General features: G+C 39.0%; 1 protein-coding gene across 6 annotated transcripts in view; it reads left to right on the top strand.

Moving 5' to 3' along the window:
- The window catches only part of cep112 (centrosomal protein 112), a 320,895-nt gene that overhangs the window by 138,208 nt on the left and 166,388 nt on the right, over nucleotides 1-16,299 (top strand). For all 6 annotated transcript variants that reach the window (XM_033044129.1, XM_033044127.1, XM_033044128.1 and 3 more), the window contains 4 exons: nucleotides 1,623-1,752; nucleotides 2,090-2,182; nucleotides 4,696-4,755; nucleotides 9,194-9,273. In XM_033044129.1, the coding sequence (XP_032900020.1) occupies nucleotides 1,623-1,752; nucleotides 2,090-2,182; nucleotides 4,696-4,755; nucleotides 9,194-9,273 (363 nt within the window). The remainder of the gene's footprint in view (nucleotides 1-1,622; nucleotides 1,753-2,089; nucleotides 2,183-4,695; nucleotides 4,756-9,193; nucleotides 9,274-16,299) is intronic.

Here is a 16,299-nt window from a genome sequence, read left to right as displayed (position 1 = left end):
TTGTTACTTTGCTAATTCCAAGCTTTTGTCTACCATTTCAAGAGCAAGTTTAAAGAAACTAAAGTTGTTTAAAGTTAATGTTGGTGAATCATTCTAAAGCTAAAGCTTGGAATGTTAATTTGGTTATTACAAAAACAGAGCCGGATAACGACCGGACAATTAAATTGGCACTCAGTGAGCTTAATAACATAAGAAACACCGTTTTAATTCATCCTTCAACATTCTTTTGAAAGATGGCTGCATTTTTCATTCTGGTGCAAAAATGTGATTGGATTCCTCAAACACAGAATAATGTGGCTTGATATGGATTTGCACATTTAGTCTTTGATCATGTATGATTTTGATTTGCTTTAAAGCTGCTGTTTAAATATTTGCTAGGGGGCTAGTTATAATGTGCCTCAAAATGAGCATTCAGCAAATAACATGTTTAGTTTGGAATATTTTGCATGAATAAGTGAGTGTGGTGTTATAAAAATGCACGTTTTAAAGACATTTTGAAAAATAATGCTAATTATGAATACAGGCTATAAAATAATGTTAATAAAAGCTGATTATTCTCCATTTCCATTGCCATTGCCGTGAAATATAAAGCATCATTCACATCTCAAAAACGCTGCAAATTAAAATCTTGTAATCTTAAAACATCAACCTTATTTCTACTAAGTGATTAAATTTTTATCGGGGATTTAAATTTTAATTCTAACCTCTGTTTATGTACTACTGAAATTGATTTGTTGCATTTATATATATTTATGATAAAAATCTGATTATATTATATATAACAAGCAATGCCAGCTGCAAAGCTACAATCTAATCTCTATCTACATGGCTGTCATTCACAGTCATTATTTATGATCCTTCATTATATTCATCAGATGCATACATGCCATTAAATCACTTAACAGTCTGTAATATAAACATAACTTAAGATGCTAATGATTCACATCATAGGTTATTGTTTCAGCTATAAGATCTATAGTAATGACATCTACATAGGCCAGCTGTTATCCTTGGGGTTTGGTAAACCATGTGTTAGGTTGGGGAAACATTTTTGCATTATTAGATGTGCTCTCTAACAGTTTATTGTGTCATCTGGCCCCTAAGATGCAAGAAGGTTTTTAATAGCTGACTACTTTGAATAAATGTATTATTCAAGGTCATTCTTTCAATGGCATTTTAAAAAAGTGGTAAAATATCCAGAAATTATAGCATAGAATGTAATATAAATGTTCAGGTTATTGTTGTTTAGCTCCTTAAGGGCCTGTCCCACGGGCGTCATTTGCGCGTCACGCAGGTGGCGTGCGAGGATTTTGAGAATCCCCAAATCTTGGGGCGCCGCGCGCTACCGCGCATCACTGCATACGCCACCGTGCCTCAATACGCGCCATGCGCGCATCACACATCGTGACGCGTAAATGATGTCGCGTAAATGACACCCAATTACACAGACTTGAAGGTCTTGCTGGGTGCTAACATCTATTGGCAATCTAATATTATTTCGTCTTTAATAGTGTTCCAGGGAGAAATGCTTAAAGTCTGGCATAAATTTGTAGTTAAAATGGACCCTGAAGATAGCTGGAATCTTTATAATAAAATAAAAAATGCTTCTCTTGTCCCCGTAGATACAACTCGCTTCAGAAAGAAAAGGAGCAAATTTTGGAGGATCATGAAACAACCATGAGGCAAATACAAATGAAACGTGACTCAGAGTTGAACAACATAAAGCAGGAGCATGCACTCTCAGCTGCCAAGGTATACAAAGGCTCATAATTTGACTGTTATTCTTGTATATCAACCCACCCTTCCCCAAACAACTTGCCAACTTTCTTTTCCGAAACAAAAGGAAAAAATGAAAAGCATTGTGATGCACAAAGAGTGGCAGACTCTATCTACATTGCACGATGCCTTTAGATGTTTTCTAGACTATTTACAACTGCTTCATAGCACCCAAATTGACCTATACAATAAAGTTGTCATCTATTAGCATTCATTCCATTAATTTGGTTTCTTTGTAATTGTGTTGTAGTATTTTGTAAATCTTGAGTATTAATCTTGCTATTATTTTTCCATTTCTGCTCTCTTACAACAGGCAGCTGATGCCATTGAAGAATTGGGGCAGAATATCTACCAGCTGAAGAAAGAGAAGCAGGAAAATGAGCATCAGAAACAGCAACAGTTAAGGGTGGGTTTTACTGAAGGTTAGATGAAGATCACATATGTAAATTGATAAATGTTTCATTAACTGATGACAATCTTAGTCCAAGAAAAATAACTATTGAAATTATATGAGTTTATTGAATTTGTTCTTCAGCCAATTTCATTGGAAATTATGTCACAGTGTAGAAGTCTAATACTTTGTTTGGAAAATTAATGTACTGTTAGTTCTATTTGGATTACATTGTTGAATAAGCCATTGAACAAAGCCCTGAGAAAGAGGTTTGTAAATTGTGCACATTTCAACCAGATTGATGCAAAGGTGTAATTGTGGGGTGACCTTCTTACGAAAACTGGAAATACATTACAATATCCTATGCTATACTGTCCATCTTTGAGAAGTAAATGAATAGGGGGGAACATGAGCACAAAGTTGTAAATCCCACTTTGAATTCACATAATGTATTTTTCTTGAAACATCAGGGCAATCCAAGGACAAACTGGATTAAGCATATAATAAGCTCTCTGTAAAAATACTGCATTCTAATCAAAAGACTGCACTGATTTTTTTAATATAACCTGCAAGATTAAATCTCTTCATAATCTATTTATTTTTATTTCAATATTGCCACACCCTTTACATTTTTGAATTATTTTGTTTGCATTCAAATTGACATGTTAAAAGGCACACATTCTTATATTAGGCCAGCTGAATTTAAGGTTAGGAAATATTGCAATGGATAAATTGCTTTCTAGATTTTGCAAAGACAGCCTGCAATACTGCAACATTAAGACCACTAAACAATGAAAGAAACATCCTAAAAATATCAACAATGAAATTGTGGAAGTTTTCATAAAGGACCAATGGAAAGGCCTTTGATAGTCAACTAACGCTGCTGAGATGTGCAGATTCTAGATCTTGGACGAGCTCAGTATAAGACTGGACACCAGATTCAATACTTCGTTGTTAGTCCCTGTTCTGATTTACATTTAAAAAAAATCTTGAATGACACTTAGGAAATCTGATGAATCAATGTCTACGAAAAATGGGTGGACTAATGTGCATTGATGACACTTAGATTCTGTAAAAAAAACAATATGTTCTAATATATATTTTACGTTCATGGTAACTTTGGGATTGCAATATTTACTATCCATAAATGTGCCACAGAAGCTTGTCAATATTTTCTTGTTTTCACCCAAAAAGGCATTGACATCACATGAACAAAACTAAAGACTAGGAAGGAAAAATAATCTACTTCTCTGTATATATTGCAGTCAGTGAATATCAGATAGAAGTGGGTTGCACAAAAATCAGAAATGTTTAAAACATTAGAGCAATAATCTTGGACAACTTTAACAACCCAAGGTCACTTATGTGGGAACATTTGTTAAACTGCAGTCCAGATCAATACATTAGTCCAGGTATATTTTTTAAAACCTTCTTGGAGAAGCAAGAATGCAGAAGAGTTGCCAGGAAGAGAGATGTGAATTAGATATCCTCGGACTGATTAGTAAAGAACACAAAGTGCTGGAGTAATTTAGCAGGCCAGGCAGCATCTCTGGGGGACATGGATAGGTGACGTTTCAGGTCAGGACCAAAGCAGGATTTGCATGGAATTAGGATGCAACGTTTAACATGTTATTTTTAAATGAAGTTACATATATACAGTAGATGAAGGAAATGTAATTTCTATGTTTTTATGACATTGTCAGTGAGGTAAAGGTGGTTTCCTGGCCTACATAATCCTGGTGCTGTAAAGCTTCATTGTGACCATTACCAGGGCCCCCGACAGCCAAACATAGCAGCATGGAAGCATGACTAGAATGATGCATCTATTGTAATCTTTGCAAACCTGAAGTACCTCTGTACAATCAGAAGCACATTATGCTTGTTGATTAGTATCTGAGCACTTTATTGCTATCTCTTCTTATCCCACTTAGGGCTTTTTTTTCTGTGTCAGCTCTCTATTCTGTCCATTGTTTGAATACACTTAGGTGTATCTTGGGATACTTTCAAGATTAAAGATTGTAATTAAACACAGAATGTTGCTGCAATCATTAAAAGGAGGCCATCTATGTCCCCAGTTGGAGAGGAAGAAAATCAGAGGATAACTTTCCAGTTTAACTGATAATTTATTTTATCTTTATTTGTTGTGTTTTATATGCTTGGAAAGCTGCAGCAAGTAAGAATGTAATTGTTCTGTTCCCAGTTAATATGACATCTAAACGCTATGGGCACACTCTTGTCGTAACACACCTATTTTTGTGCAGATTCTGAAAGCAATGGAGGAAGGTCAGGAATTGGTCCCCCATGTGCAGCTGGGGTCAGTGGGGTCAGAGTAGAACGTGGGAGTTGGGCACGGGAGTGTACAACTTTATTCTCAATCGACACAAGGACACACACCCTAAATGTTCCTCTTAGTTTAATAACTCTGTAAAAAGACAAGCAAACTTGCAAATTGAATTTTTTATTTGAATCATTAATTGTCTTTCTTACATTATTAATGCCTTCATGTTTATTTAACGTATTTTTTTCAGGATCAAACAGGTAGATTTGAAGAAGAAAAACTGCATCTGGAACGCCTTCATGAAAGGAAGGTAATGACGGAAATGCTGTTATAATGCTGACAACATGTGAACAACTGATGGGGGCACATCAAAAATCAGATGAACCAAAATTGTTTTTAGGAGATGTAGGTAGAGAAGTTTAAGTGCAAGATATACCAAAGTATGTGAAGTGATTAATTTGTAGTTTAGTTGATTTGAATTGATTTGAATACTTTATCACATGTGACAAGTCACTGTGAAATTTATTGCTTGCATACCGTGGTATGCAATAGTCGCCACATAAAGGGCTCTGACAAAGTTACACAGTATCCCGCGCTAGGTCAACCCTTGTTCCCCAAGAAGATGGTTATTGGTATTGATTTATTATTGTCACATGTAGCATGATGCTTTAGGGACTGGCGTGGTTGGGCATTCAGGTCAGCATGGACAAACTGGGCCATAGGGCGTATGACTACATGAGCACGGAATCTTTTACATCCACATGGTTGCGATATAAAACCTTGATTTCACATTTTAGCAACTCTAGCACACCCTTGGTACTGTACTGGTAGATGGACACAAAATGCTGGAGTAACTCAGCGGGACAGGCAGCATATCTGGGTAGAAGGAATTGGTGACGTCTCGGCTTGAGTCCCTTCAGACCCTCTTCAGACGAGTCTGATGAAGGGTCTCGACCCGAGGTATCACCTTTTCCTTCTATCCAGAGATGCTGCCTGTCCCGCTGCGTTACTCCAGCATTTTGTGTCTATCTTGGGTGTAAACCAGCATCGGCAGTTTCTTCCACTGACTACCACAGTACTGGTAGTCAGCCTAAACTTTTATGGTCTTCTTTGGAGAACAACGTACATCTTGGATGTGCTTTATCCTTTGTAAAATGAATATTAACAGCCCCAACTGGATCAATCAGTGCACACACACAGAAATAGTTATATCTGATTTCCATCTGAGAGATTTGTAGGACTGATAAATATATCAGCTAATATCTAATCGCTAATCTTTACATTCTGATCATTACACTTTCTAATGATTGACAGTGAGATTATCTGTAAATGACAATGATCCAGTTGATGCACTCTTAATTTATTTTCTCAATAGGTATGGGGTTGAATAAGTTCAACTATCTACAGCATTCAAGATTCTCCCCCCTCACCCACTAATGACTCTTTCTCCCATCTATAACACTCCTCTTCTGCCTCCAGATCCAGAAACAACTAAGCAGGAGGTACTGCATCATTGGGAAAGACAATTGCCCTACCTTTAGTCATTTGTTTCTGCAAACTCCTCACAGTCACATGAGTGGCCGTGAAATACCTGTCCTTAATGACTGTGACAGAAATGAGACCATAAATTGCTGCAGCTCTTGAAGAATGTTTGTTTGTCAGCCGTTTTTCGATTTGGAAATGATTCCCATTCAGTAGTAAATAACCTGAAGCATGAAAGTAGCAGGAAGGCCTTAAATTAACCGGGTACATTTAGTTCTGGCTGCTGCCACTCGGTTGTTTCATGTGTCACATTGAAACAAAATGTGGTAAAACTGACCGTTAAAAGCCACCCTCTGGTGAGAGGACAGTGTGGTGTCCATGCAAAGCACACCATCTTTGTGCCGATGACCTGTTGCTTTGTGTCCGTATAAAGCTACGAAACAGTGGCAGCAGCATTCCAGTAGAAGGGCTCAGTAATTAGAACTGCTGCTAGCAGCTTTTTTTTATACTTCCAGGGAATGTGTAATATAGGCTAATGTTTCCTTTAAAGAGGTGCAAGGTGCAGGAGAACCCCTAATGTTACTAATGTAATAAAGAAGACTCAGAGAATGAGAGAAAAACCTCATGCTTTATCTTGTTAAAATAGTCGTTTTGCGATAGCCAGCTATTACAGCTGTTCATTCTCTTAGCACAAGTACAGCATTAGTAATATCAAACACCAGTAGTTTAAATGTTTTATTAAACATTCAAACAGCAGGAAATAAATGTAAAGACTAATAGTTTACTAAAATTTAATTTTATGGGTATTATTTTCTCACTTTTCGGAATTTCAACCATTGCTCATGACCCAAAGAATCTGCAAATACCCTGCCTTGGCATGAAGCCATTCTGAATATCTTGGGAGTTATTGTTAACCTCTGATCAGCTCAGTACCTCATGATATCACCTGTAATCAATAACCATCGCAAACACTCTCATGGTAATGCAAGATTTCAGAGCCCTAAAATGTGTCACTAGAGAGTGGTGATGTGGAAGTTTGATCACTCATTTTGCAAAGATCTAATTCTCAACTATGCTCCTTAGGACCAATGCAAGGTATTGGCTCCTTGCTTCATCGTAGGCCACAGGAGGAAGAGACATCTGTTCTCAGGAATATACAGATATCCTGGTCCCACTGTGGGGAAGCCATTCGGGATATCTTGGGAAATACTGCCTGGTATTTCACACCACAATATGACTGCCAACAGGAATCCAACAATTTATATGATTCCAGGCACAAAAACCAATATTGTCAATCCATGGCCTCTTGTATATAGAAATAAAATACTGAAGTAACTCAGTGGGCCAGGCAGCATCTCTGGAGAAAAGGAATAGGTGATGTTTTGGGTCGAGACCCTTCTTCAGACTGAGAGTCGGGAGATGACAGGAGTGTAAAGGGCCTGTCCCACTGTACGAGGTAATTCAAGAGTTCTCCCGAGTTCGTGTAATGTATGTAGCGGGTATGTAGGAGCTCGTGGATGTCACGTAGCGGCTCGTACGAGTAACGGTAGGTACTCGGGAAATCCGGTAAACTCGTGACGTTTTTTCAACTGTGAAAAATGTCCACGAGTAAAAAAATACTCCTGATGAAAAAAATTGTTACTTTTTACTCGTACGAGCCCCTACGTACCCGCTACGTACATTACACGAGCTCGAATCAGGGGAGAACTCTTGAATTACCTCGTACAGTGGGACAGGCCCTTAAAGCAGCATCTGCAGTTCCTTTCTACGCCTCTTGGATATATGTTTAAATTAAATTAGCTTTTGCCTGAATGATGCTTTAAAACCTATTGTCATTGAAAATACTCTTAGTGATTCCATCTGCTAGATATGTTTTGCGTTAGCAACAATGGAGAAACATAGGAAATAACAAGATTTGTATTTCACTGCACCTTAGTTGGTACATGTGACAATAAACTAATCTCGCAACCTTGAACTTTGGTGAGGATATGCGTTAATTAGAATACTTTCTGGGAAAAGTGGGAGACAGAGATGTGCAGAAAGCTGCACAATGAACACCATCCAGTCGGGAAGTGCTGAATTATTCTGGCTCTCAATTCTGGAATCCAGATCTCTCACCGAGCTTTAGGAATCATCCTTTAGGTTAGTGGAGACATAGAGTTATACAGCACAAATACCTATTTCCTAGCCGAACTAGCCCACTTACCTGCGTCTAGCCCACATCCCTAGAAAGCTTTCCTATTCATACCCTTGTTCAAGTAGGTTTTAAACATTATATTTGTGCCCCCCTCTACCGCTTCTTCTAGCAGCTCATTCCATATATGCATCACCCTCTGTGTGGAAAAGGTTGCACCCCAGGTCCTTTTTATATCTTTCCCCTTTCACTTTCACCTTAGGTTTAGACTCCTCGACGCTGCAGAAAACACTATGACTATTTGCCAGTAAATAGTCTTCACTTGCTTTATTCACCCCCCCCCCCTCACCCTCCCCCTCCCCCTCCCCCTGCCCCACCTCCAGTGCTTTGCCCAGCAACTCGCAAAGGTATCTGCATTAAAATAACACCAGTTTTGATCATCACTGATTGATTAAAGGTTGCTAACAGAAAGGGAGGAAATTGGAAATGAAATCTCTTTCCATAATTGCAAGAATATTTTGTCATTGGAATGAGAGGTGCAAGTTAGCTGAACAACCTATCCGAGGTGTGCACTTGCTGGTGTCGCTGCTGCATTGGTTGCATGGGTATGATTGGCGGTTGGCCGCATTTACTGCCCTATTCGGGAAGTATTCTCACTTGGAACAGAAAGTGAACGGAGTAAAACTGAGGAACTGATTGAGACAATTATTTATGATAACAATATGACAAAGGTATGCTGACAGAAAATATGTCTGCCTGTTTCTCCCTCTGCACCCCCCCCCCCCCCCCCCCCCATCTCCTCCAGGTTAGAATTTCCATTCTAGATCGAGCAGAAATGTATGTTAGCCTATATTGATGTGTCTTCCCCTTAGGATTTAATTGGGCACCAAAACTTCATAAATTATCCACATTCCAATTTTTTCTGATCAAAGATCAAAAGGAAATAAGATTTAGCTAACTTCAATTTTATTTTGTTTACCAGACCACTGATTGATCGAGAGCATTTAATTTATCTGATATAATTACATTTTGTGTTCTAGATATCTAATATTCTGAAGTCGTAATGTAACATTTAATTTTACGCCTACTGTATTATACATGAAAAAAAAGAATAATTTAATTTTTACTTTAGATTCACAACTTGCTGACTGAGAGAGACCAGGAGAAAACAAATGCACTGAAGCATATTCAGAAATTGGAAGAAGCTTTTCGGTAAAAACACTTTTCAAGTACTTTGTTTTACAAACAAAAAGTTAGTCATATTTTCTCAGCAAGTGCCTGTCCCTTTAATGTGATCTGGATTCAAACTTAGTTTCAGAAGTTTGGGTATGAAACTTCTGTTTTGGTTTTATTATTGAACACCATACTGGTGCGTTAAGCTGATGTATGTGCAATTTCCAATGGGTGCTGAAGGTCGTTCGGCGATAACTGAGGAAGAGCAGGAATTCTACCAGCATTCCTTCATTAACAACATTACCATTTTATTCCATTTATCGTGGAAGAAACTTATCAAGTGTAATATTTGCCACAGATCAACAGTAACTCCACACAAAAAAAATCTTTATATTTAAAATGCTGAGTACCATCTGTGAGGAATGTGTTGTAGTATTTATGCATTCAAATCTCTTTCTTACCCGTAAATATTATTTCAAGATGGATTCTGAGCAGCACATGTTTCTTTACTGAAGTGAATTCTTGGTGATTTCCTGTTTACTCTGATATCCCAGTAGCAGAGTATTAGCAGATGAGATAAAGTAGAATGGGAGCTTGCCTAGCCATAGTTTGGTGACTTGCTGTACTCCCATGACTTACTGGGATCCCTGTTGTTCGGGTATTCTTTGCTCGCGGATGGATCTCTTCTGGTTACTTTGGAGAGAATCCTTAGAGAAGGGCACAGAATGAAGAAAATGTATATAGAATAATTTGGAAGAACCAAAAGATAGGAATGTGAAGAATTTTCTGAGCTTTGAGCAATTAGGATTTCATTGCAAAGCAATCATGCTGCACAGCTGTCTAATAACATGAGTGTTGGTGCCAAACATTTCTCTCCAGATATAAACAATAATAAGCAGGGAAAGATTTGCTGGTTCATCCCACGTGTCCCTTGCGAATTTCCCACTTCTAAGGCTACTAAACCTTTGGTAATTATGTTAGTTACAAACTAGGAATTAATCTTGTACTGGGGTACAAGGGTACACTTTATTTTATAGTAAATTGTCCTGTAAATAGCCCCTTATTGTAAATTGTCCAGCCCCTTATTAGCCTTAGCTACTTCTTCATGGAATGATACTGTTATCGATCTAGGCATTATTTACCTGTGATCAGCTCAGTGCCTCATGTTATCAAGATCCACCTGTAATCAGTGAACATTGCAGACACTCCTCACTTTCATGGTAATGCAAGATTTCAGAGCACTAAAATGTGTTAATTGAGTGGTAATGTGGAAGTTTGGTCACTCATTTTGTAAAGATCTAACTCAATCATGCTGCATAGGACCAGTGTGAAGTATTGGCTCCTTGCTTCTTCCTAGGCCACTGGAGGATGAGACATCTGTTCCCCGGATGTCCTTGGGTGTTGTTTGATACAGGGCTTGGAACAACCTTTGCACAGGCCTGGAATAAGATTACTCTGTTACTCATGCAGCAGTGGAAACTTGCCAATTTTAACTATTCTTCTTGGAACAATTTAAGTTTTGCTTATTAGATCTTACATCCTCTCTTTACCAACCTGGCTGTTATTAATTATACTTTTTCCTATGGCATTTTGATTAGTAAATACACATGGGTTTATTAAATCAACTATAACTAGTCCAATCCGCATCTGCTGGAGGCCGCTTCACATTTAATCCCATTCTACTGCACACTTGCATTACTGATCTCTGACTTTCATCTGTGTTTTTGGGTTTAGGATTTAGCAACATCCTAAGGGCAGAGTGTGAATGCCACAATCTGATTAGACAATCCACATCTTTGGAAAGTAAGAACATAGGAAAATAAGAGCAGGGGTATGCCACTCAGCCCCTCCGGCCTGCCCCACCATTCAATATGATTGTGCTTGTTCGACTCCAGGACTCGTCTCCTGTGCCAGTTCCTTATAGCCGCTCAGCTCGTGATCTCGTCTCCACAAACCTTGGATTAGAGAATTCTAGAGATTCACCATCCTCTGCGAGAAGTTGTTTCTACGCTCACAAGTTTTAAATGACTGTACCCTCATCTGGTAATTATATCCTTTCATTCAATATTCTCCTACCCATGGGAACATCTTGATATCTACCCTGTCATGCCCACTAACGGGCTTATATGATTCAGTAAGCTTACTGATTTTTCTAAACTCCAAAGAATATAAATCTAGTTCTATTATCTGCTTGTGATTAGACATCCTTCTCATAACAGGACTTAGCCTAGTGGATTTTGGACTGCCACCAATGCCTTCAATGTTGATGAAGTTCAGCCTCCTTCTTCTCCCAGCAGGAGTTGGAAATATTTTAAAATAATTGGACTGGCATTTGAAAAAAAAAAAAATCAGATTTCCATTTCTTTTTCTTTTTCTTTTTTTTTTCTTCTTTTTTTTTTCTCTTCTTCTACTTCTTCTTCTCCTTCTCCTTCTCCTTCTCCTTCTCCTTCTTCTTCTTCTTCTTCTCTCCCACCCCTATTTTAGGTTCTTAGGTTCATACAATCATACAAGGGATTCTTAGGTTCATACAAGGGATTCTTAGGTTCATACAAGGGATAGTTTATCCGTTACAATATAGACTTGGAGGAACAAGACTGTAAACTGTACAAATCCAGAAAATGGTTAATAAAACCCCATTCTCCTGCCTTCTCCCCATAACCCCTGACACCTGTACTAATCAAAAATCTATCCATCTCTGCCTTAAAAATATCCATTGATGGCCTCTACAGCCTTCTGTGGCACAATTCCACAGATTCACCACCTCTGACTAAAGAAATTCTCCTCATCTCCATCCTAAAAGAACGTCCTTAGAGGCTATGACCTCCAGGCCTGGACTCTCCCACTAATGGAAACATCCTGGTCAGGATCTGGATGTAATACGCATCACTCAGCACTATGGTGGTGGTGGATGTGCTAGTCGAGATGGAGATGCTTTTGCAGTGCATCTTTGTATGTGTTGATGTTTTGGAGATCTCTGATGCTGGCTGGTAGGGTATTCCAATCCCTTGCTGTCTTGAAGAAAACGAGTTGGAGAGTGCTAATGAAGTGCCGTGCGGAATGCAATAATTTCCAGGTTAGTTGCTTCTGGTTGACATGCCCATGGGTGCTTGGGTTAACTGGACGTGGTCCTCCATCTTTAAATCAATAGTGGTATTCTTGATCGTGTGGAATGTTGTCAGTCTGATGAACTTGTGACAAGTAGTACGTGGATGAAGTTTAAGACTGAGCTCTGCCACTTGTCGTTGTTAGATATGAACCTTGCTGCTCTGTTTTGCACTGCTTGGATCTTATTGATGTTCCCTTGAGTGAAAGGATCCCACATGGAGCAGCAATATTCAACATGTGGACATACAAGGCTTTTATATGCTTGGATCTTAACTTCTTTGGGTGCATTTTGCAGATTGCAACGTAGAAAACCGATGACACTGCTGGCTTGGCTGTTGCCCCTTCCACATGCTTGTTCCATTTCAGGTTTTCAGGCAAAGTAACTCCTAAGTATTTATGACTAGAAACTGCCTCAGCTGATGTCCAGAGAGTGTTTAGGAATGATGGATTGGTTTAGGTTTCCTAGTAAAACGCATGACATTACATATTTCTGGTTCAAACATCATTTGCCATTTCTTCTCCCATCTCTCCAATAAGCGCAGATCTTTTTGAAGCGTTAGGCTATCATCATGAGACTTGATCGGTTTATAAAGGTCTGCCTCATCGGCGAAGAGGCAGACCTTCAAGCCTTTCACTATTCTGTATGTTTTACTGAGGTCCCCCCCCCCTTCAAACTCCAGCGAGTAGAGGCCCAGTGCCGACAAACGCTCATCATAGGTTAACCTACTCATTCCTGGGATCATTCTTGTAAACCTCCTCTGGACCCACTTCAGAGCCAGCACATCCTTCCTCAGATATGACGCCCAAACTCAGCGGATCAGGCAGCGTCTTTGGAAAAAGAAACACTGTTAACAAACGTGCTGGGAGTGGGAGGCTGAGCTCAGGGTTTGAGTCAGAGGCTAGACAGCACCAGGCTTGTAAATATTTGGACGGTTGAAGATAAATGGAGTGCTTGGGGAATGGAATTTGAGTGAAGAAATAAGGGAAGTGGTGACAGAAGATTGAAAACAATTAGACAGGTTTTGGGTTGATCCTTGGGGTTGGTCCTTGGGGTTGGGTGAGATGTAAAAACAAAATCTCAAATCCTTCTTGAACCTCCTGAGGAAGGAGGGTGAGCAGGTGAGTGAGCAGCAGTATTGAGCTTTTTTTTCCTTATCTATATTGCTCAATGCCTGTTCTGAAGCATTTCCCATTCACTTTCCTGTCACACAGATTGGTAGCCAGGGGGGTAACTGACTTTAAAACAAACATGCACTCCGTGGATTTAAACCTCTGCAACATTTGGGGAAACCCAGCCTTCCAAGATTCCTCAAGAGAACCGTGGAAACTACTTTGTTAAACTTTAGCCTTCCAGGATTTAGTTTGAACAACTTTGTGTTTGTGTAACGTCTCCCTATTAATGCATGGTTGGAGGGACAATTAGAAATGTTTTCTCAAAGCGTCTACAGACATTTTTTTCTGCAATAGAAGAGTTTAGATAATATACCGCCTGTATGGTGCTGTTGTTATTTTGTGTACTATTTTTTAGATTATGAATAATACTTTGACAGATAAAATATGCCACATTCGTTTCATCATTTCAAGTGAGTACAAGGTCGCAGTTGATGTAGTCCATTAAGGAAAACACCACTTCCAGCCCATAGTACTGCTCACTCCTGAGGTTACACCATGGTTATTTAAGGATCTTTAAATAAGATTGGGTTCAATCCAGGAACCAAATACTGTTTGAAGAATAATTTGCAAAATGTGTGATTTTGTAAAAGATATGGAATAGGTGTCAGAGCCACCACTTAACATGTTTACATTAAAGAGCACCAGAAGAAAACATAAGTATTATGGATTTGAACTCAGACCTGCCATTTGTCTACCATGTGATATTGCACTGTGATTCATTCTGTACTGTGATTGCTTTGGTAAACCAGTGATACAGTGCCCTCCATCATGTTTGGGACAAAGACCCATCATTTATTTATTTGCCTCTGTACTCCACAATTTGACATTTGTAATAGAAACAAATCACATGTGGTTAAAGTGCACATTGTCAGATTTTAATAAAAGGTATTTTTATACATTTTGGTTTAACCATGTAGAAATTACAGCTGTGTTTATACATAGTTCCCCCCCCCCATTTCAGGGCACCATAATGTTTGGGACACATGGCTTCACAGGCGTTTGTAATTGCTCAGGTGTATTTAATTGCCTCCTTAAAGCAGGTATAAGAGAGCTCTCAGCACCTAGTCTTTCCTCGAGTCTTTCCATCACCTTTGGAAACTTTTATTGCTGTTTATTAACATGAGGACCAAAGTTGTGCCAATGAAAGTCAAAGAAGCCATTATGAGACTGAGAAACAAGAATAAAACTGTTAGAGACTTCAGCCAAACCTTAGGCTTACCAAAATCAACTGTTTGGCACACCATTAAGAAGAAAGAGAGCACTGGTGAGCTTACTAATCGCAAAGGGACTGGCAGGCCAAGGAAGACCTCCACAGCTGATGACAGAAGAATTCTCTCTACAATAAAGACAAATCCCCAAACACCTGTCCGACAGATCAGAAACACTCTTCAGGAGTCAGGTGTGGATTTGTCAATGTCCACTGTCCACAGAAGACTTCATGAACAGAAATACAGAGGCTACACTGCAAGATGCAAACCACTGGTTAGCTGCAAAAATAGGATGGCCAGGTTACAGTTTGCCAAGAAGTACTTAAAAGAGTAACCACAGTTCTGGAAAAATGTATTGTGGACAGATGAGACGAAGATTAACATATCAGAGTGATGGCAAGAGCATAGTATGGAGGAGAGAAGAAACTGCCCAACATCCAAAGCATACCACCTCATCTGTGAAACACGGTGGTGGGGTGTTATGGCCTGGTCATGTATGGCTGCTGAAGGTACTGGCTCACTTATCTTCATTGATGATACAACTGCTGATGGTAGTAGCCTAATGAATTCTGAAGTGTATAGACACATCCTATCTGCTCAAGTTCAAATAAATGCCTCAAAACTCATTGGCCGGCGGTTCATTCTACAGCAAGACAATGATCCCAAACATACTGCTAAAGCAACAAAGGAGTTTTTCAAAGCTAAAACATGGTAAATTCTTGTGGCCAAGTCAATCACCCAATCTGAACCCAATTGAGCAAGCCTTTTATATGCTGAAGAGAAAACTGAAGGGGACTAGTCCCCAAAACAAGCATAGGCTAAAGATGGCTGCAATACAGGCCTGGCAGAGCATCACCAGAGAAGACATCCAGCAACTGGTGATGTCCATGAATAACAGACTTCAAGCAGTCATTGCATGCAAAGGATATGCAACAAAATACTAAAGATGACTACTTTCATTTACATGAGATTGTTTTGTCGCAAACAATGGGAGGGGACTAAGTATAAACACTGCTGTAATTTTTTCATGGTGAAACCAAAATGTATAAAAATGGCCTTTATTAAAGTCTGACAATGTGCACTTGAACCATATGTGACTTTTTCTATTACAAATCTCAATTGTGAAGTACAGAGGTAAATAAATAAATGATGGGTCTTTGTCCCAAATATTATAGAGGACACTGTATATAACACAACCAATGGCCTGTTTTAACATTTTTGATTGCCTAAGCCTTCTTGTGTAATTATAGTGCAGTTTATCACTTAAATGGGCTATTATTAAATTGTCAGCCATGGTGCATTTGGCAGCAGTCTCACCTCTGAGTCAGAACGTTCTGGATCCTAGTCCCACTCCAGAGACTTAAGCGTAAAATCTAATTTGACACATCAGTGAGATATTGAGGGCCATTTGCCAGATAAGATGTTAAAGTGAGGCCCAGTGTATCCTCTCAAGTGAACATATAAGATACCATGGCATAATTTCAAAGAAAACGGGGTGAGCTGGTCCTGGTGTCCTGGCTAATGTTTCACTTCAACCAAGATCAGTACAGACAGATAATTTGATCATTATTCTCATTGC

The sequence above is a fragment of the Amblyraja radiata genome, chromosome 26 (assembly GCF_010909765.2).
Source record: "Amblyraja radiata isolate CabotCenter1 chromosome 26, sAmbRad1.1.pri, whole genome shotgun sequence".
NCBI lineage: Eukaryota > Metazoa > Chordata > Chondrichthyes > Rajiformes > Rajidae > Amblyraja > Amblyraja radiata.
The sequence above is the reverse complement of the archived record's forward strand: the minus strand, read 5'-3'. Positions and strand labels throughout refer to the sequence as shown.